Here is a 22,062-nt window from a genome sequence, read left to right as displayed (position 1 = left end):
TTGCCTGTGATTAGTGAGTATGATGTCATAATTCTTCCAAGTAGATACCCCAGTAATTCCCTAAACTGATATAAAATCACCAAAGTGAGTCTGCTTTATACCCTAGAACTATCACTCATGCATCAGCAGTAAAAAGCAACAAAAGCCACACACACACTGTGAAACTCTGGGTTCAGTCTCCAACAACACACACACACACACCATCCCACTTTGAAGTTGCCTGTTATACTCTAATGTACTTGACAACTTTCTAACCAGCACCCATCAATACTATACACAAACAACTTCTGATAGCTAATACTGACTGCCAACTTGACAGGATCTAGAATCATTTGTCTAGGAGACAAATCTCTGGACATAAATGTGGGAAGTTTCTAGAGTAAGTTAAATTTTGGTTTTGACTTGTTATTTGAGACAGGGTCTTTTTATATATCCCTGACTGTCCTGGAACTCCCTACATAAATCAGAATATCCCTGAACTCATAAAGATCCACCTGCCTCTACCTCCCAAGACCTGGAATTAAAGGTGTGCACCATGCTCAGTTTCTGGATTAGGTTAACCCATGTGGGAAGACCCACCCTAATTGTGACTAACACCAATCACATGGGCTGGGCTGTGAGACAGACTAAAACAAAGAAAGTGAACTGAGCACTCATTGACTGTTGACTGTGATGTAATAGAACCAGCTGCCTGGAGCTCCTGACATCATGACTTCCCGGTCAGGATAGAGTGTACCCTCAAACTGTAAACCAAAGTAAAGCTTTTGTCAGGTGTTTTTTTTTACAGTGATAACAAAAGTTAATAATCTACAACTCTCCAATGCCCTCTCCAAAACTCTAGAAACCAGCATTTCTGTTACACAAGAGAAACATTCATGCTTAACACTTGTGCTATGTAGAACTGGTCATCTAAATTCAACTGCGGTTAATATATTTATTGAATTATTATTAGAACAGGAGTTTTAGAGAATACTGTAAACATCTACTCAAAACCACATTTACTTGCCACACAGTCTGATGAGGAAGCTTACAGCACATCTTCTTACCCTTTCTGTTTTATCTGCACAGAAGAGTCGTGTGTGATGCCTCTTTTGTACCACAATGTAGGTTATTCCTGGCCGATAGTCTTCCTCCAAGCTTATACATGCCTTTCGAATTGCTATTAGCTCCGGCCAAGCTACCTAGGAAACAGAAGGGGAATTTTGTTTCATGGAGAACTTGCCTAGAATCCCTCAGGTCTCAGGTCTCCAGTGGCAGGTAGGAGGGTGCTCTGACAGTGCTGGTAGGATGGCACTGGGCTGATGGCACCTGTTTCATCTGTCCCTCGGACACCCCTCCACGGTAGTAGATGATCCGAGTGGGCTTGAAGCGTGTGGACTTATAGAACTGAATCAGCAGCTCCCGAGCCATGCTCGTCAGGTCCTGTACGACCTCCTGACTGTAGAGGAGCTCCTGGGCAATCTCCTGTCGCGATGTCTGCACCCGGACCGTGGCACAGTACCGGCTGGGATGGCCATCCATGCTGCCCACCACGGCCGCAATAGAAGGCTTCTTCCCATCCCCAGCAGGCGGATGAGTGACATCTGCTCCCAGGAAGATGACAGGCTGCTGGAACACTGAGGGCCTGTCCGAATTTAAGAAGACAGTGTCACTCAATGAGTCTAGAAAAATATATCACCAGCGATAACTGCAGGTATAGTCTTAGAAATCGAGGACCCTGTGCCCATTAGGAAAGAACATGAACCTTCCAAAAACCAACTTTAAGTTATGAAATTTAGAGAAGAGAATCAAATCCATTCTTTTCTGTTTTATACAGACTTATACTATATTTATTTATAATATATTCTCAAATTTTATATATAATATTAATCACTTAAACCATGTATTTTATTTATTTTTATTTGCATGTACACCCACATAAATATAATCTCGACAAGAGTAGGAATTTGGGGGCTGGAGAGATGACTCAGTGGTTAAGAGCATCTCCCAGAGGTCCTGAGTTCAACTCCTAGCAACCACATGGTGGCTCACAACCATCTATAATAGGATCTGATGCCCTCTTCTGGCATGCAGGTGCATATACAGATAGAGCACTCATACATAAAAGAAGTAAATAAATCTTAAAAAAAAAACTAGGAATTTTGTTATATCTTGGTCATTACTAGAATGTTGCTTTACTCATACTTGACATTTGATAAACATTTGTTGAAAATACAAATTCATTCAGTGTCCCAGTTCTTTTTTTTGTTTGTTTGTTTTTTTGAGACAGGGTTTCTCTGTGTAGCCCTGGCTGTCCTGGAACTCACGCTGTAGACCAGGCTGGCCTCGAACCCAGAAATCCACCTGCCTCTGCCTCCCAAGTGCTAGGATTAAAGGCATGCGCCACCACCGCCCAGCGCAGTTCTTTTATCTAAGAACAAAAATGAGAATTATATGGAAGATTTCAGCTTCACCTTCTGCCCAATATAGCAGTGGCCAAGGCTAAGACTACAGTTCTTAGTGTAACGTTTCACATCTAAGAGCTCATATAAAAATGGTATTTTGGAGTTGAAAGGCAGATGCTATTATCTTCATAGAGAAGGAACTGAGGACCAGCTATTTTAAAAATTCACATGGACAGCATTCCCCAAGTCTCTCAATCCTCACCAGTACTCTGTTGACCACAGTACCATTAATGTTTGGTTTCTCCAGAGCCAATCTAACAAGTTGAAACTTAAAAGCCTATCACTTGGGGTAGAAAGAACTCCATCTCATTAGGAATCTCTGAGGCCAGAGGATTTGGTTCAGTGATAGAGGGCCAATGTAGCGTCTGACACCCAGCAGCAGCACAACAAAGTGTTCCTTAAAAATCACTATTTAGAGCTGGACATGGTGATAGGCACTCCAGAAGCAGAGGCAGGAGGGTTACTACAAGTTTAAGGCAAGCCTGAAGTCAACGTAATTAATTTGAGACCAGCTAGGGCTTTATATGAGACCCTGTCTCAAAAAAAAAAAAAAACCCAAGTAATCAAAAAACAACAATAGCAAAGCAAATAACAACAATAACAAATTAAACAACAAAAATTAATTTATTTATCAGAGTAAGATACAAAATACAGCACAGATAACATAGTTGTAATACCTATATGCTATCAAAGACTTATAACCAGAAACCACATAAAACTGTGACTACAAATCAATAAAATTATCTCATAACTCAATATAAAAATGGGCAAAGAAGCTATGAAGAGAGGCATCTGTAGTTCCAGCTGCTCAGGCAGTTAAAACTGCTTTAGCCAGAAATTCAGAATCAGCCCAGGCCCTCCTTACCTCCCTTCCCTTCCTCCCCTTATCTTTCCTTTCCTCTTTGTAGTGTAGGAGACAAGTATGTGCTGGTACAATGCTAGGCAAGTGCTTATCACCAAACTACAGCCTCAGCCCTATAAAATGTGCTTCTTTATCACACCACTCCCTTCAATTCAGATGCAGATGTAGTAGCACACGCCTGTAATCTCAGCTACTTGTAAAACAAGATCCTTAAGCAGAGTCTCGCTGTGTAGCCCTGGCTATCCTGGAACTCACTAGGTAGACCAGGCTGGCCTTGAATTTATACAGATTCAGCTGGCTCCGCCTCCCAATTCCTTCGATTAAAAGTGTGCACTACCAAGCCTGGCAAGATTTGTTTTTTAATTGCATGTATGTGCCTGTATACGTTTATATGCACTACACGTATAGATGTTCTCAGAGGTTTCAGATTCCCTGGAGATAGAGTTACAGACAGTTGTGAGCTGCCTGATGTGGGTGCCTGGAACTGAACTTGGATCCTTTGCAAGAACAGCAGAGATCTTAACTGCTGAGCCATCTCTCCAACCAAGCCCTCCACTTTAAGATGAACCTGGACAATACAGAGAAATTCTGTCTCAAACAAACTAATAATAAATCAGAAGGTAGAGGTTCAAGGTCATCTTCAGTTTATTATCTCTATACCATTTTAGGCTACATGAAATTCTGAGATCCTATCCTAGAACAAAAAATAACCAGACAGACAAAAGAACTGAACTGGCTCCTTACAAAAGATGTCCCAGATTAACCTTAAACATGCTTATCATCATCAATCAGGGTAAAGCAAATTAAAATAATGATAAGATACTATTTCTTTTAATAATAAAAATGGCCAAAATTAAAAACACTGATACTGCCAAGTATTGATAATGGTATGGAACGACTAGAATTCTCAGTGGAGATGTAAACTGGAATAGACAGGTTGGAAAAATGCCTGACTGGATCTGTTAAGGCTAAATCTTTGTAGCTCTGTAACTCTGTATAATCCAGCAATTCCACACCTGGAGTCCCATACAAGAGAAACAATGCTTACATCTATCAATACTGTAGAACTGCACAATAAATATATAATATTAATCAAAGAGCAGACAAAATTATGTGATTTTTACCTACATAATAAAATAATCCATAACAATGAAAATTAATTAAGTTCAACAACGTTAAGTGAACTGCACACATACAATGTTAAGAAAAGGAAGATAAGCTGGACAGAATGGTGCACTCCCTTAGTCCCAACACTCTGAAGTCAGAGGCAGGCAGATCTCTGTGAGTTTAAGGCCAGCCTGATCTACAGAGTGGGTTTCAGGACAGCTAAAGCTACATTGTGACACCCTGTTTTGAAAAAAAGGAAAAAGAGAAGAAAAGGAAAAGGAAGACAAACAAAACAGAGCATACTGCCCTAGTGACTCCACTTACAGGAAGGCGACAGGTAAACAAATCTATATGACAGGTCAGAAGGACAGTTTCTTTCGGGGTTACCTGTTTGTAGGAAACTCAGGGTTTCCCATAAGAAGTAAGCACTAGACCAGTAAGCTACAGCCCTGGCCCTGGGAGTTAGCTCTGTAGTGAGTGACAAGAGAGAGCTTGATAGAGTCTTACTGGTGGTGGGTACATGTGTTTACATACATTACATGAGAAACAGCCATGGAGATTCATGTCTGGAATGTTTCGTTTATTTGCTTTGCACTGGTGGCAGTGGAACCCAAAGCCTTACACACACTTGGCCAGTGTTCTACCACTCAGCTACATCTCAGACCTTGGTTTTTATTTTATTTTTTTGTTATTGAGACATGGTCTCACTGTATAGCTTTGGCTAGCCCGGAGCTCACTATGTAGATAAGGCTGGTCTGGAACTCATTGGCCAGCCTCAGACTCTTGAGTGCTGGGATTAAAATATGTATTATCACACCTGGCAAATAAACCCTTGGGGGTTTTTGTTTTTATTTTGTTTATTTATTTATTTATTTATTTATTATTATTATTATTATTATTATTATTATTTTTGGTTTTTCGAGACAGAGTTTCTCTGTGTAGTTCTGGCTGTCCTGGAACTCACTCTGTAGACCAGACTGGCCTCGAACTCTCGAACTCAGAAATCCACCTGTCTCTGCTAAGACAAGACCTTTATATGTAGCCTAGACTGGCATAAAATATACTATCCTGCGATCCTCCGGCCTTATTTTCCCCTTAGGTACCATCATATCTGGCTGGAAAGTGTGCTCTTTATCATAAATCACATAATTTATATTTTAAATAAAAGTGGGAAAAAGAAGTCATAATCTTACCTTTGATGAGGCACAAGTACATTGTTAATTCCTCCAAGCTTTGCATTTATCTTCAGGCAAAGGTTGGAAAGGGTTTGGGGTGAGGTCTTCACAACATTTTTGACCTGTACACACTGTGTGGCCATACCTAGAAGGGTGTCTCCAACACGTTTCACCTCCGCTATAAAAATAAGTCAATAAATTAGCTCCCTTTAAAATGCTTAGTCACCTATTGCTATGAGTGAAGGGGAAAGTTCTGAACATTGAACATTTACGGCCTGCATGCAGGGCTGCATGAGTGTCAGGTGCCAGCACTTTTTTCTGCTAAACCCTCAGAGCAGCCTCTCCTTGTGTCCTAGGCTGCAGCTCTGAAAGCCAGCCCACTTCCTTTATCCTTCTGGTACAGTCTGTCAAGACTTGCTAGGTCCCCTGAGGTTTCTTATCCCTCAGAACTGGTCTGGTGAAAGAATTAATCTCCTAGCTCCGCCCTCCTCAGAGCACACACTGCCCTCTCAATTTTACTTTTCCCCTTAAACATTAGAGATAAATAGAAGGTGACAGAAGATAGAGAAGATAAGAAGCAGACAGAGAGGATTGGAGGTGTGATGAAGCTTGAGGGTTGGTGTGTGCTCTTACAGTTGGCCTCAGATGGTCACCAAGAGAAGAGCCTGTGTCACTCATCTCACAGCAGGTACAAACTTAGCCTATCTTCTCAAGGCAGCAGCGTCCTCACCCCCAGCTCCAGTCTACTTCCCCATTCTGATACTCCTAAGTGCTTCTCACTAGAATATTCTGCATCTTCCAGCTCCCTGGACCATGGACGGCCTACACCACAGTTCCAACTCCTACCATCTTGTCACCTCCTCCCACCAGGTTGGGTAAGGCTTGTTATATCCAGATGTAGAGAGAAAATCATGGTGACCAGCAAACAACCTTCTAAACAGTGCTTGTTCTACTAGGTTGGATCTTAGAGTGAGAAGGGTGTTGTTATATGGAACGGAGGCCACTGACTATTGAGAATAGACACAGAAGAAGAACAAGAAATGAATCTGGCTGAATGTGGTTCAGTTGATATAGTACTTCCCTACCATGAATGAAGCCCTGGGTTTAATCCCCAGTACCAACCACATAAGTCAGGTATAGAGTTACATTCCCAGCACTTGGGAGGTGAAAATAGGAGGATTCAATGTTCAAGGCCATTTCTATCAAATAATGAGCCTACATAAGATCTTGTGTCAACAAGAAAGAGGCAAGGGGTGGGGGAAGAAAAGAAGGAAAAGAAGAGAGTATCATCATACCCCAACCCCACCATTTTCCAATGCTGCAGATCAAATGTAGGACAGGGAGCTTGCTAAACAAAGTACTCCACCACTGAGCTACAGGCCTGTACACACTGAGCCTCTGTGCCTTAGACCACTATCAATGTACAGCTGGGGCTGTGGAATCACCTAGCTTATCCTGTCAAACCAAGGACTTGAAATCATCTCTCATTCAACATTAGTGTTTATACTCTTATACTAAAGGCACATGCTTTTAATCCCAGCACTTGGGAGGCAGAGGCACATGGTTCTCTGTGAGTTCGAGATCAGCCTGGTCTATAGGATGAATTCTAAGGCAGCCAGGGCTACATAGAGAAACACTGTCTCGAAAAAACACAAGTGTTCATACCATATACTGGTGTTTTCCCAGGCAAAATCACCACTATTAGCTGTAGGCCCACATACGTCATTTTCAGATGTTTAAACATGGGCTCCACATTGTCTGCACCTTGAGCATACTTGCAGAAACATGGCTGACCCTGGATGGGCATTCCTGCATCCTTGGAGATTTTACGAAGTTGGTCAGTGAAACTCCTGTTAAGAGAAAACCAGTGGTACACAGTGCTTTCATTTTCACACATAAACAAACATAAGTCTTTATGCAGTTGCCAAAAATAGATTGGCAGTTGTACCACTGCAATTAAAATAGAACAATCAGTATTAGTAAGCTACCAGATAATCAGTCTGGATTTTTATTACTACTTTTTGTGTACTGGAAATTAAACCCAGAGCCTTAAGTATGCTAAGCAAGCAGTCTACCACTGAGCTACATCTTCAAACCCCATTTTTAATTTCTAAAAAATTATAGTTCAGCTGAGCTTTAGGGACTTGAATTGCATTATATATATATTTTTTTTTAATTTTTTTTCTAGACAGGGTTTCTCTGTCCTGGAAACTCAGTCTGTAGACCAGGCTGGCCTCGAACTCAGAAATCCTCCTGCCTCTGCCTCCCAAGTGCTGGGATTAAAGGCATGTGCCACCACTGCCCGGCTTAAAATATTTAAAAAAAAATTAAATCTATAATTCAGAGCTAAAAAAAAAAAAAAAAAAAAGAGGGTCCCAGTTTCAGGTAATAAATATTTTGTATTGTAAGGTTGGTAACACAGAGTAGGTGAGCTTGTGTTCAACTCAGAACATGTAAACATGCTTTCATATTCAAGTCTGGATGTTTAGAATTAGAAACAAACTTGTAACAGATTTGGTTCAAAAAACCAACATTATTTTTTTTTTATTTTGGATTTGAAAAATTACATAAATCTATGCATAAGTCAGGTTCTCATGATTTAGCCTTAGCTGGCCTGAAATTTGCTATGCAGACTAGGTTGGCCTTAAACTTGCAGAGTCCCATCTGCCTCTGCCTCCCTAGTGCTGGAATTCAAAGTGTGAACCACCAGACCTAGTATCAAAGTAATTGATTTTGTATATTTGCCAATGTCTTTTAGGGTTCCTTTTTTCACCCCAGTTCAGTTTCTTGGTTTTCTTTACCCTTCTCATGGACTTCCTTTCACAGATGTGTCTGTAAGAGCTGACACAACTCGGAGGCAGTTTTCCTGCAGCAAAACAAGCTCACCTAGTGAGTTATAACTGCCAAAAGTATGCTAGTTTTCACTTTTACTGGAAAAGGTGCAATGGCCATAGAAAGGTTCTCCTAAAAATTGGAGTTTCCCAAACAGCTCTGCTCCTACTCTGTCTGCTTCACAGCTTCTGGTGAACTGCTTTATGAGTTTCTACTTGAAATATGCAGAAGGCAAGTCAGACTCTCAAAGAATTCTCAGTTTACAATATAGCGCAGGGTCTTTTCTGTAGAGCCAGAAGGCATCACTGTGGAAATCAAGGGGTCACTGCCAGTGTACCCGCACAGACACAGAAAGATGATATTTCATATCTAGAAGGGGTATTACTGAGCTGAAAACAGGATACTCACTTTAGCAAATCTTCCCTACATTGTTTCTGAGGCGCAAAACAAGCCACTGCCCATACTTTAATTTCAATGCCAGCATAAAACTGCTTTCCTCGCATGTCCCAGACACCCTGGTTGGGTGTGGCTACTGTTTTATTCTTTAAAAACAAAAAACAAAAAGAAACAAAAGAAAAGAGAAAAGAGATTACAATCTAAGACCATTTTTATGTTGAAGGGGGAACAAACAAAACTTCATTTGGTACAGTCAGAAGTCAGAAGCAACAGTGAGCACAACTACAGGTAAATTCAAAGGTGCGTCTTTTTTGATTGGTGAGGAAGCAGCTTACCCGGCCTCCATACTGCAACATTGGAGCTGGAAGCACCCTGCCTGTGAGCTCTGTCATCTCATTGTGTACAACAATCCCAAATTCCTTCAGGTATGGGTCAGGTCCACCCACCATGCTGTTGCTCTTCACCTAAGGAATGGGAAAGCCTGCATATATAAGAGCAAACAGGAACTATGTCCCCTCTGGAGCTGTTTATCCTTTTTTGTTTGTTTGTTTGTTTGTTTGTAGCTCACAGCTGGCTAATCTTGAAGACCACACACGCCTTACTGACCAGTCTACTGATTTCCTCCTGTCTGTCAGGAGCAGATCTTGCTGTGGCTTTGATCATGGTGGATGTCTGATTGTCTGTGAGCTTCTTTATGCATCTCTGTCCTGCCACTATATTACAGACCTGCAAAGAGACAAAGAGAAGAGAAGCTAGGTTTTGTAGAAATGGGCTTCTATACATGATGTCTTTGTCTAGTTCCAGGAACTAATAGCTATATAACAAATTTATATGCACAAGATACTTCAAAAACACTAAACTCTGCCACAAGTTTATAACACTTTGTTTGTTTGTTTGTTTGTTTTAAGTCAGGTTTTCTCTGTGTAGCCCTAGCTATTCTGGAACTCACTTTATAGCCCAGGTTGACCTTGAACTCACAGAGATCCAACTGCTTCTGCCTCCTGAATGCTGGGATTAATTAAAAGCATGCAACCAGACCCACCCAGTCTGAAATGTTTCTTTTTTAAAAGAAAAATTAATTCAAGAGATTAGCAAAAGAAATGTCACTTGGCTTACCTCAAGTGGCAGGTAGGTATGCTTTTGCTCTTGTCCCACTTGAAGGCAAGGGAGATGGGGGTACTTCAGATGCAGACTATACTTCTGCTTAAAATACTGAGCTACGGTACATTCCATAGCTTGACCATTTTCTAGCTGCAAAGGGAAGCTAGAGGAAAGAATGTCTATTTAATACTTTTACTTCTTTAACAAGTAAACAAAACCTACTAACATTTCTATGTTGGTTAGTCACTTAAGAAACAAAGGCTGAGGATGTGGCTCAGTGGCTAGAAAGCTTGTTTGACACGTACAGAGCCCTGTATTTGGTCCACAGCACTCCATAAGCTACTTAAATAAACATAGTGGTACTTGCCTGTAGTTCCAGCCCTTAGGAAATGTAGGCAGAAGAATCAGGAGTTCAATGTCATCCTCATTTACATAGCAAGTTTTAGGCCAGCCTGGACTAGATAAGTCTCTTAAAAAGTAGTTTGGGGAGGCAGCAAGATAGCTCATTATGTGAAGGTACTTGCTACCAAGATTGACGTGTGTGTGTGTGTGTGTGATGGGGGGAGAAGGAGAAGGAGAGAGAGAGAGAGAGAGAGAGAGAGAATATCATGGACACAAAGTTATAACAACAAGAAAAGAATTCCTGCATAACCAAAATAATGTAAGATTTATATATATTTAACACTATTTACTTAGGAGAGCCAAGAGCCAATCTTTTCCTTGTGTCAGACAAAAGGTTAGTGATCCTGATGACAAGAATGAACCTACCATATGTAGTAAGTGTACAGACACTTCCATACATATGCTCACTTAGGCACAGTACTCGATGCACCACAAGTTGTGTGATTAGAAAAGCAAGATTGAGTAAGAGGAAAAGAACGCACTGCTAGAGACAGACGCTAATAACTGAGAGTATCGTTGAGCTGTAAAGGAAGGGAGAGACAACTACACACATGATGGCCTGTATGATGGCTAGACCTTAGTAGAGTCATCCTGTAGTGAGAATGATAACAGTATAGTAATTGACTACAATTATTGTACTCCTTTTTAAAAGTCTTAGTTGTGTTTGTATGTAGCATATGTGTGCATGTGTGTGTGCATATGGAAGCCAGGGGTCAACATGCAGCATCTTCTATCACTCTCAACTTACTTTTTGAGACAGAATCTCGCTGAATCTAAATGAGCCCCGTGACTAGGCTGACTGGTCAGCAAGCTGGGGAGCTTCCCATTTCTGCCCTGCTAGCACTAGAATGACGGATGTCCACCTCCATGCCTAGCTTTTATGTGGGTCATGGGGATCCAAATTCATGCTATTCAGTGGTACCACACGGACTGGTCATCTCTCTAGGCCCTGATGACTACATCATCAAATAGAAGTTGATTTATGTTTATTATACTTGGTTCAAAAGGTAAACTGAATCACAAACTTCTAAAATATTTTTAAAGCTTTGATGGTAAGTGCAGATCCTTGTGATCCTGAAAACCACACTACTGTGTACCATTTTCTCCAACGACGTCCAATAGCTTCTTCTGTCATTAAACTGATATCAAATTTTACTGCTAATTTGGGTTTCCTTTTGTTGTCTTTTTCTTTCACTTTGTTATTTTTCTTTTTTTTTTTTGAGACAGAGTCTCTTGGGATAGCTCAGGCTGGACTCAAATTCAAAGCAATCCTCCTGCCTCAGTCTCTCAAGTACTAAGATTACAGGACTAAACCTTCATGCACAGTTTCCATAGTATTTTACATGTGATCCACATACGTTTGATGACTGGCTGGCCGTCTTGTCACATTACAAACTCGATATTTTCGTTTCATCTGTCCACAGTGAGTCACCTCAACCTTAAGACCTAAAGAGTTAAAGAGAGAGAGAGAGAGAGAGAGAGAGAGAGAGAGAGAGCGCCTAAAATATCAGTTTTAATTAAAATCATAGTTACAAAACTAGATTCAAATGTTGTCTTTAAAAAGTCAAGGAGTGGCAGTGCATGGTGGGATACGTCTTTAATCCCAGCACTCAGGAGGCAGAGGAAAGTGGATCTCTGTAAGTTAGAGGCCAGCCTGCTCTACAGAGTGAGTGCTAGGGCAACTAGAGCAATGAAGTGAGACTCTGTTTAAAAAAAAAAAAAAAAAGTCAATGAGTACATTACTCTAGAAAGAATTCTCATGCAGATAATAGCGATTTCTCCACATATGCAAAAAGTCAATAACTTAATACAGAATAAGAGGTGCAAGAATATGGTGACAATTTAATAATCATATAAAGGCAAAAAGTCTCAGCTAAGTAAGATAAATTAGGTCCCAGATGATCTTAAGATGCTCAACCAATTTTTTTTTTTTTGGAGACAGGGTCTCTCTACATAGTTTACATTAGCCTAGATCTCATGATCTTCCTGCCAAAGTCTCTTGATTGCTGAGATTACAGGCATCCAATACCATGCCTGGCTACATAACTGACCTTATGAGTTCACTCAATAAGTTTGTGTAAGTATCGATATGTTCTGGTGTGTATTTTCAAGTCTAAGTGAACACTGACTCTATGGCTAACACAGCTAAGGAACTTATCCAAAGTCCCACCCCTAGGACTAGCTAGGCTAGGAAGGGAACCTAGGTCTATGTGGCTCAAGCCCAGATGACCTGAACTCTGTTACACACACACCATGATGACATTAGCATGGATACCTACCCCTAATTTCTTTGGTAAACTTGACACGCTGGGAGTCTGTTAAAGGTTTCATCTGTTCATTGATGTTCTGAATGTCTAAAACCTCACACATGAACTCAATGATGGGCTGAGCCCGGTAGAAAGCAGTTGCAGATACTAACAAACAGAGAAAGGATACTTAGCATCAAGGCAAAGTGAAGGGCCCAAACTAAAAGAACAAAAACCAGAGTTAGCGGACGGAGTTCCAACCCACCATCAATATTGAGCATCATATTCCACATGGCAGGGCGCACAGACTGGTGAAAGCCGAACCAGACCTCGCGGCCCCCTCCCAGAGGGTGGTAATAACCTTCAGGAGGTGAGAAAAAAGACCGGCCTACTGGAGTGTACCTGAAGAGACAAAGGATTGAATATTTCATGCAAAACATTTTGATGTCAGTTTGTGCACTGTAATCAAGTCTGAATGGTGACTTATGTTGGAACCTTTGCATGGCTAAGAACAATTTGTCAAAAAGCCTGACATCTGTGGGAAGGGATCCAAAGTGGGGTACTGACCTCATAGAGGGGAGATGCCTTGTAATCACATCGAGTGCTTGTACCGAGTCATCTGGGACTTCATTCAGGTGTCCAGCTAAAGCTTCTAGAAGCAGCTGAAGGCTCACAACTGACACCCATTGCACAGACACTTTGAAAGTTTGGTCCTTACCCTCACCTGGGAGGGTCACCTCCATATCGACCTAGGTATAAATACATACAAACAGGTCTGTAATGGTTGTAGGAAAGACCCCATATGGCATATGCATGATGGATATTTATATTAATAATTTAGTAGAAAATATTACATAATAATTAAAAATAAAAGCCAGTGGGATGGAATAGGAAGTAGGTAAATGCTATCAGCTTCAAACCTAATGACCTGAGTTTGATCCTGTGTACCACATGGTAGAAGAGAGAACCAACTTCCACAGTTGTCCTCTAACCCCCATATGTGCACCGTGGCAGGCATGAACCCATCATATACACACATACATACATAGAAGTAAATAAATAAAAATTTAAAAATAAATAAATAAGGAAGATACTACATGGCAGATGAACTTTACAAGTGTTGTGCTAAGTGAAATAAACCTGACATGGAAAGACAAATACTGATGACTCTACTTAGACAAGGTACTCAGAATGAACAGATTCATAGAAACGGAGGTAGAATTAGTGGGCTCCAGGCGGCAGGGGTATGGGAACGACTGCTTAGAGGGCAGAGAGAACACCTACCCACTAAGAGAACAGAAAAATTCTAGATTGATGGTCGTTACAAGTACACACCAATGTGATGCTCTTAAAAACAGGGTGGCTGGGGCTGGAGAGACGGCTCAGTGGTTGAGAGCACTGACTGCTCTTCCAGAGGTCCTGAGTTCAGTTCCCAGCAACCACATGGTGGCTCACAGCCATCTGTTGGGATCCGATGCCCTCTTCTGGTGCGTCTGTAGAGAGAGCCAGTGTACTCACATACACAAAATAAATAAATAAATCTTTTAAAAAATAGTTGTAATATCAAAAGAAAATCTTCATATTAATATATATAAAAAACCAAAACCACCACCAACAACAACCCAACAACAGAGTGGCTGTTTATGCCTATAATTCCAGCCATCTGGAGGTTGATGCAGAAGGGCCACAGATTCAAGGCCAAACTGAGACATATCTCAAAAAAATTTGTCTTGAATTAGAAAATATAGTTAAGGGGTATCTAATTGTATATAAATGGAAACAACACCTAGACATACTGTTTAATGAAAAAAATCACAGAATGATATGCAAAAAAATAAACACCTACCTAAACATACATGTGAAAAGATAACACACATAAAACACCCAAAGTAACAAGTAACAAACTAATGTGGGGTGCCCCTTTAACAAGGAGAATGGAACTGGCATGTAGGAAAGTCAAGAAGCCATAGTTTTTGTGAATTGCCTAAGTTTAAAAGGAACATATATTCATATACTACTTATAAATTTTCTTAAAGATTTATTTATTTATTTTTCTGTATGTGAGTAAACTGTTACTCTCTTTAGACAAGAAGGGATAGGATCTCATCATGGATGGCTGTGAGCCACCATGTAGTTGGTGGGAATTGAATTCAGGACCTCTGGGAGAGCAGTCAGTGTTCTTAACTGTAGAGCCATCTCCCAAGCCCTATAAATTTAACTTAAATCATAAAAAAAAATTTTGTGGCTCTAAGAATTAAATTCAGAGCCCTATGGATACCTGGCAAGAGTTATACCACTGGGTTATCTTTTAAAGTTTTATTTGTCTTTTAAAGTTTAAAGTTTTAACAGATAAACTTCATTTATTAAAGCTTTGTTTTGCCTGTGTATATGTATGTGTCCCATGTGCACGCCCAAGTATTCTAGGAAGTAGGAAGAAGGTCTCGGGTCTCCTGGAACTGGAACCACCACACTGGTGCTTAGAATTGAATCTGAGTCCTCTGCAAGAACAACAATGGTTCTTAACCACTTAACCATCTCTCCAACATTACCTTTTTAGATTTAAAAGTACGTTTAAAAGCCAAGTTTTAGATGATTTACTTCCTTATCTATGTTTGTGTATGAGTGCAGGTTCCCACGGAAGCCAGAAGAGAGAGATGGACTTCCTGGAGCTGACTACAGGCAGCTGTGCTGCCTGATGTCAGTATTGGGAACCAACCCAGTCCATGGAAAGAGCAGCAAGTGCTCTGAACTGCTGAGCCATCTCTTCAGCACATTCTCCAAATGCTTATTACACCTATTTATTTATGCATCCCTTTATGTGTACGTACAAGTACATGCTTGTAGGTGAGTGTGAGGTACGGCACATGTGTGAACGTCAGAGGACAACCTGTGGAAGTCAGTTCTCTCTTTCCACCATATGGGTTCCCAGGGATTGAATCCAGATTTTCTGGCTTGGATTACACTACACCCACCAAGCCACTTCAGCATCCCTAATTTTAAAATATTACAGGCTTACAATACCCTGTGACTCCAGCTCCAGAAAATTTGATGCCCTCTTCTGATCTCTGTGAGAACCACTTAAACTTGTGAACAAACTCACACACAGTCATTTGAATAAATATAATTAAAACATATAATTTTAAAAAATAATTCTTTTACTCTTTGTTTTTGGTTTGTTTGTTTTTGACTCAGCGTCTTACCACCCTGGCTGGTCTGGAATCTCCTAGGTAGACCACACTGGCTTGGAACTCAGAGATACGCCTGCCTGTCTCCGGAGTGCTGGGATTAAATATGTTTACCACCATGCTTGGCACTTTTTTTACTATTAAAATAAATGTTAAAGAGTGTACTGTGGTGTGCTTTTTGTAAATGAAGCTATGAAAACCCTGGTGTTATAGTTAAGCAGTACTTTGTTAAAGTTCACTGTGAATGTGTAAAGTATGGAATATATGCGAAGATGACAGAATCAATGTAACCCCAGTGCTCCTCGAATCTGTGACCACCAGCGAAGACACGACGATGGTGGAAAGTGTAACCAGTCTATCAACACAATTCCAAGAACTGAAGTGAAGGAGGCTGTGAGTGGCTCAGTGGTTGAGTGGTCACTCAGCATGTGTGCAGCCCTGGGTTAATGCCCCATAGCAAGAAGAGGAAGAGCAGCAGGAAGAGGAAGCTTGCCAAATGGTTCAGTGAGAAAACATGCTTGCCAACAAGCTTGATACCCCAAATTCCATCTCTGGAAGCCACACGGGGGATGGAGAGAACCAACTCACATGCACCGTGGCATGCGCATGCCTCCCAACAGTAAGTGACTGAAGGAACAAAAGAACTAAAGGATGACCCAGAAGGAGGCTTCTGCCATCTGCAGCTGCCACTGAGTAACCTGGAGTCCCCGCTACTGACACTTACCCTATCCCGTCCAATCGGCAGTGGATGTGCTGTGTACATGTTTCTTTTGCCATCATAGCCAGGCTGCCGATCTCCAAATATCTGCATCTTGAAGTGTCGCACCATAGTGTCTACTACCTCCCTTAACAATGGAGACAGTGGCAGTTAGCTTTGAGAAATGATAGAGAGAAAGTGGCACCATGCTTTCATCTAAACTCTGTGGTGCCACTAGAAAAAAGTCAAAGTCACAAAGATGACTCAAGTAATGAAAAAAAAAATAACTTAAGGAAGGTAACAACACATGGGCACAAACGAGCACACAGAACATACATGTAATCCCAACACTGGGATGGTGGAGGCAGGAAGATCAGGAGTTCAAAATCATCCTTGGCTAAATACTGAGTTTGAGATAAACTTAGACTATGTGAGACCCAGTCTCCCCCCCCCCAAAAAAAAAAGGACCAATGAGATGGCTCGCAGATAAAGCTAAACCCCAGAACACATAGGTAGAAGAAAACCAATTCTCTCCAGTAGTCCTCTGGCCTCCACACATATGGCACAGCACACTTGTGACACACACACACAAGTAAAAATGTAACAATAGCTTTATAAGAGTAATTTAAAGCATCTAAGCTTTGTGTGGCTGTTTACCACTAAATGATGTTTCTTATAAATCAGACTCCTGCCAGGCAGTGGTGGCGTATGCCTTTAATCCCAGCACTTGGGAGGCAGAGACAGGCAGATTTCTGAGTTCAAGGCCAGCCTGGTCTACAGAGTGAGTTCCAGGACAGCCAGGACTACACAGAGAAACCCTGTCTCGAAAAACTTTAAAAAAATAAAAATAAAAATAGAAAAATAAAAATAAAAAATAAAATCAGACTCCTTATCAAGAACATTTGTCTTGGGGCTGGAGAGACAGACTCAGTGGTTAAGAGCACTGGCTGCTCTCCCAGAGGTCCTGAGTTCAATTCCCAGCACCCACATGGTGACTCACAACCATCTGTAATGGGATATGATGCCCTCTTCTGGTGTGTCTGAAGACATGACAGTGTACTTACATACATTAAATAAAATTAAATAAATAAATAAATAAATAAATCTTTAAAAAAAAGAATCTTAGAAGGTCTTAGAAAAAAGATTAGAATTTAGAAACTTGTAAATCAGTACATCCAAGATGCATGGTATTCAAATGAGGTCAACCCCCCCTCTTTTTTTTTTTTTTTTTTTTGGTTTTTTTTTTTTTTTCGAGACAGGGTTTCTCTGTGTAGCCCTGGCTGTCCTGGAACTCACTCTGTAGACCAGGCTGGCTTCGAACTCAGAAATCTGCCTGCCTCTGCCTCCCAAGTGCTGGGATTAAAGGCGTGCGCCACCACTGCCCGGCTACTGATCTAGTTTCTATTAGACAGAAATCTCGATTAGTCAGTCATGGCTGGCTCTACTTTAGTCTTGCACATACAGCAGGTTTTCTCTATGCAGCTCCTAAAGTAAATGCAATGGTATGGAAACTGGAATACATAACACAAGACACAGCGGATCCAAGTCCTCAATGTTGTCAGTGCTATTGTGTCACCACCTTTACAAAGATATGTGTGTGTGTGTGACAGAGAGAGAGAGAGAGAGAGAGAGAGAGAGAGAGAGAGAGAGAGAGAGAGAGAGAGATAGATAGATACTGGATCCCCTGGAGCTGTAAGATACCCAATGTGGGTCCTTAGAACCAAGCTCCAGTCTTCTTTAAAAGCAAAAGGCATTCTTGACTATCTCTCTAGCCCCTACCTTACTAACCTTATTAAGTCCCATGTTTGTGAACTGTATCCTAACTCAAATATCACAAGTGAGATCAGTGGAAAAGTCACACTTATAAACAAGTCATGAGAAAGAATGGTAAATAAAGAAATGTATATAATATAGTCTCACTTTTTAAAAAGCTAACCTAAGAGGTATGTATTCTTTCCATAATTTCTCAATTTGTCTTCCTTTTTTTTTTTTTTTTTTTTTATTTTTTAGGTCTCATTCAGCCTAGGCTGACTTTGAACGCTTCATAGTGTGGGGATGACACCTGGTTTATGGAGATCAAATCCAGGGCTTTGTGTACAGTGACATGCATTCTATTACTGAGCTATAGTTCTGGCCCCCATCCCTGCTTTATTTTTCATTTTATGTTTTATTTGCTGATTTATCAAGTTTTGACCTTTAGAATATAAACTTCTCAAAGGCCCTCCCCCACGCCTAGAAGGTCATTTCCCTGTGCTTGTACAGCTATTTAGCTAGGAATTCTCCAGGACAGACTCCAGCAGCTCACTCCTGTGCACCTGGGTGTGTGGTGCTAGCCTGCCAGCTGATCACAAACACTTTCTCTCTGACTCCTTCTTTCTCTAATCACAATCTTTCAGGATTTTCCTTTTTTTTTTTTTTTTTTTATGGTTTTTTGAGACAGGGTTTCTCTGTGTAGCCCTGGCTGTCCTGGAACTCACTCTGTAGACCAGGCTGGCCTCGAACTCAGAAATCCGCCTGCCTCTGCCTCCCAAGTGCTGGGATTAAAGGCGTGCGCCACCACCACCCGGCTGTTTTTCAGGGTTTTCAAGAAGCTAGCTCAACTCCTAAGAGAATTTAATGTGTTCAGTGTGCCCATTTTCTCTGCAAGAATCTTGCCCTTCACTTCTCTGCTTACAGCAATGCCAAGAGCATGCTGGGTAACAGTGGAGACTTATCTGACTCGACTCGCATGGATAATAGCACTAGTAGGGGTTCTGTTGTGAACAGCAGCCATTCCCTGGATGTCTATAACTTAATCTTTTCTATGTATTCATTCATATGTGGCCAAAGGAACAATTCCATGTTTTCTAAAATGCCTAGCTTGCATACATGGCATGCCTTGCCTCGTCATTCTGGTGAGTTACTAAAAGACTGTAATGTTAGTGGAAAGGCAAACATTCTCTGGTACAGAGCAGCACAGAACAATACCTGCCACACTATAAATGCTCAACCCAGTTTGTGTTGAGCCAGTTGTGGAGGCCTACACCTACAACCCCAGTCCTCAGGGCTGTTTGGAGTCTTATTTTCTGTAACCATGTGCACTTCCTACATGGATCTCGTTCAGAATCATGCTTTACCAACAATATACTCCTGACTTTCAAATGCCTATTTTCAGTACACGTCTCCCCTAAATCCAGTTTCACAAATTCTGTAATCTACTAGACACCACGGCCTTAGCATGTCTAGCATATCCTGGTGCTAAAGAGGTAACTCAGCAGCAAAGAGGAGTTAAGACTTGGTTCCCAGTACCCGAGTTGGGCAGCTCACAACTCCAGCTCCAAGGAAATCTGACATCCTTTTCTAGTCTCCATGGGTGGACACACACACACACACACACACACACACACACACACACACGTACAAATAAATATTTAAAACCCATGTCCTGCCGGGCAGTGGTGGTGCACGCCTTTAATCCCAGCACTTGGGAGGCAGAGGCAGGCGGATTTCTGAGTTCGAGGCCAGCCTGGTCTACAGAGTGAGTTCCAGGACAGCCTGAGATACGCAGAGAAATCCTGTCTTAAAAAACAAAAAAAAAAAAAAAAACAAAACAAAACAAAAAACAAAAACAAAAACAAAAACCAAAAAACCAAAAAACAAAACAAAACAAACAAACAAACAAAAAAACAAAACAAAAACACATGTCCTAACTCAGAAGGCTAAAACTGGAAGATCTGAATTCAAAAACACTGTAAATCAATGCTTGTCTGGGCTGCATATCAAGACCCTGTCTCAAAAGATGATTGATCTCTACACCCAAGCTGAGTAATCATGGGCTTATACAACACTAAACTATACCAGAAAGCCAAATTATTGCAATATAATTTTTAAAAAGGATAAAGCAAAAACAAAACAAAACTCCCTAAACATTGCCAAATAGCTCAGTTGGCAGCAAAAGCATTGTCGGCAAAGCAAGAGTCTTCGTGTCAGAGGCTGCTGCAGGATGACCACACTGAGGCAGAGACAGGGAAGTGAGTGTGTGTGTGCTTTTGCTACAGCGTATCTTCATACTGGTAACCTGACCATACCTACCAAACAGTTCACTTCATCAGACCCTCTAGAGTAATGCTAGAAATAAGCGGGTCTTCTCCTGGAGCTGTTTTTTCAATACTCTAAGACAATCCTTACATCATGCTCTCATGTACAAAGCAGTAACTTCTAAATCTCTAGATAACTCTATCTCCCCACACACTAACATCTTCATCTACTGTCATAAATGTCTGGTAACTTTGATTGACGATGACCAATGACATGTTCACTTTATCAAAGAGTATGTATTTATTGATAGATCTATGCTATGTAGATCAGCGTAGTTGCTGGAACAACCAAAGAAGATCACATCATACACTTACTACCAGGGTAAAACAATGCCTACCTGCTGAGAGACTTCAGAAGACAGTAGGATACATAATAAATTATCTGAACTATATGTACTTAAAAGTCTACTCTGTCTGATTCTTACCTGTTGACTCTCCGAGGCCGTTTTTCTGGTTTAATATCCACATCATAGTGATACACATCTATTTTAGGGATCTGAACCTGAAAATGATTGGCTAACAGTCGAATTGGTTTCCCAACAGTTCCAAGGCCAGGACGCCTAGGTGGCTGGAAGAGGCTGGCTGGAGGTCCTAAAGAGAAAGACATACATTGTGCTATTTGGTAAAGAGGAGAATAATGACAGTTAAAATTACTGAGATCTTATTTATCACTGAACATGTTCTGATATAAAAAAATTCTTGGATCTCTTAAGCTGGAGAGATTGGTTCAGAGGCTAAAAGCACTGGTTGCTTTTCCAGAGATCTCAGGTTTAGTTCCCAGGATCTACATGACAGCTTACAACAGTTTGTAATTCCAGTTCTAGGGGATCCAATGCCCTCTTCAGATCTTCATGGGCACCAGGCATACACAGGGCACAAGCCTGCATGCAAAACACTCACACACATAATTTTTAAAATAAGTATGACACATTTAAAAAAAATTTTATGCATATCGGTGTTTTTCCTGCATGTGAGGATGTCAGATCCCCTGGAACTGGAGTTACAAACAGTTGTGAATTGCTATGTAGGTGCTTGGAATTGAACCTGTGTCATCTGGAAGAGCAGTCAGTGCTCCTAACCACTAAGCCATCTCTCCAGCCCCATATTTTTTTCTTAATTGAGGTGTTGAATATACTAAAGTTATCTAGATTTGTAGGTAGTTAGTTAGCAATGTTGCTTTTATTTTCAATATAAGGAACATCAAAGTTAGACAGAGAGTATGATGAATTTATCTCATATACAAATTTACAAAATTATATACATTTAAAAACAATATGTAGCCAGGCATATTGTAGCATGGTTTTACATACCTGGAATGCTAAGGGAAGATAGTTAAGAACTCAAAGACATAACCCTGTCTCAAAAAATAGCAATAGGGGCTGGTAAAATGGCTCAGTAAATAAAGACTTTACTGTCAAGTTAGACAACCTTATTTTGATACCCAGGACCCACATGGTCATAGGAGAGAACTGACTCTAATGCACACAAGCAGACACACACACACACACACACACACACACACACACACACACACACACA

The 22,062-nt window shown here is 40.9% G+C and overlaps 1 protein-coding gene across 2 annotated transcripts in view; it reads right to left on the bottom strand.

Moving 5' to 3' along the window:
• The window catches only part of LOC114641003 (protein argonaute-4), a 35,807-nt gene extending 14,701 nt beyond the window's left edge, over window positions 1-21,106 (bottom strand). The window contains exons 1-14 of one of the 2 annotated variants that reach the window (XM_028790112.1): window positions 20,949-21,106; window positions 16,475-16,595; window positions 13,133-13,314; window positions 12,831-12,967; window positions 12,599-12,733; window positions 11,678-11,765; window positions 9,933-10,080; window positions 9,423-9,542; window positions 9,152-9,280; window positions 8,829-8,962; window positions 7,254-7,438; window positions 5,607-5,766; window positions 1,309-1,624; window positions 1,047-1,181 (exon numbers count right to left, since the gene is read on the bottom strand). In XM_028790112.1, coding sequence (XP_028645945.1) covers window positions 1,047-1,181; window positions 1,309-1,624; window positions 5,607-5,766; window positions 7,254-7,438; window positions 8,829-8,962; window positions 9,152-9,280; window positions 9,423-9,542; window positions 9,933-10,080; window positions 11,678-11,765; window positions 12,599-12,733; window positions 12,831-12,967; window positions 13,133-13,314; window positions 16,475-16,579 — 1,974 coding nt within the window. In that variant the 5' untranslated portion in view covers window positions 16,580-16,595; window positions 20,949-21,106. The remainder of the gene's footprint in view (window positions 1-1,046; window positions 1,182-1,308; window positions 1,625-5,606; window positions 5,767-7,253; window positions 7,439-8,828; window positions 8,963-9,151; window positions 9,281-9,422; window positions 9,543-9,932; window positions 10,081-11,677; window positions 11,766-12,598; window positions 12,734-12,830; window positions 12,968-13,132; window positions 13,315-16,474; window positions 16,596-20,948) is intronic. The other variant, XM_028790111.1, reaches the window with a different exon arrangement.
• Window positions 21,107-22,062: the final 956 nt, after the last annotated feature.

This window comes from Grammomys surdaster, unplaced genomic scaffold (genome assembly GCF_004785775.1).
Source record: "Grammomys surdaster isolate TR1022 unplaced genomic scaffold, NIH_TR_1.0 125863, whole genome shotgun sequence".
Lineage (NCBI taxonomy): Eukaryota > Metazoa > Chordata > Mammalia > Rodentia > Muridae > Grammomys > Grammomys surdaster.
Note: the sequence above shows the minus strand (reverse complement) of the source record. Positions and strands in the feature narration are given on the sequence as shown.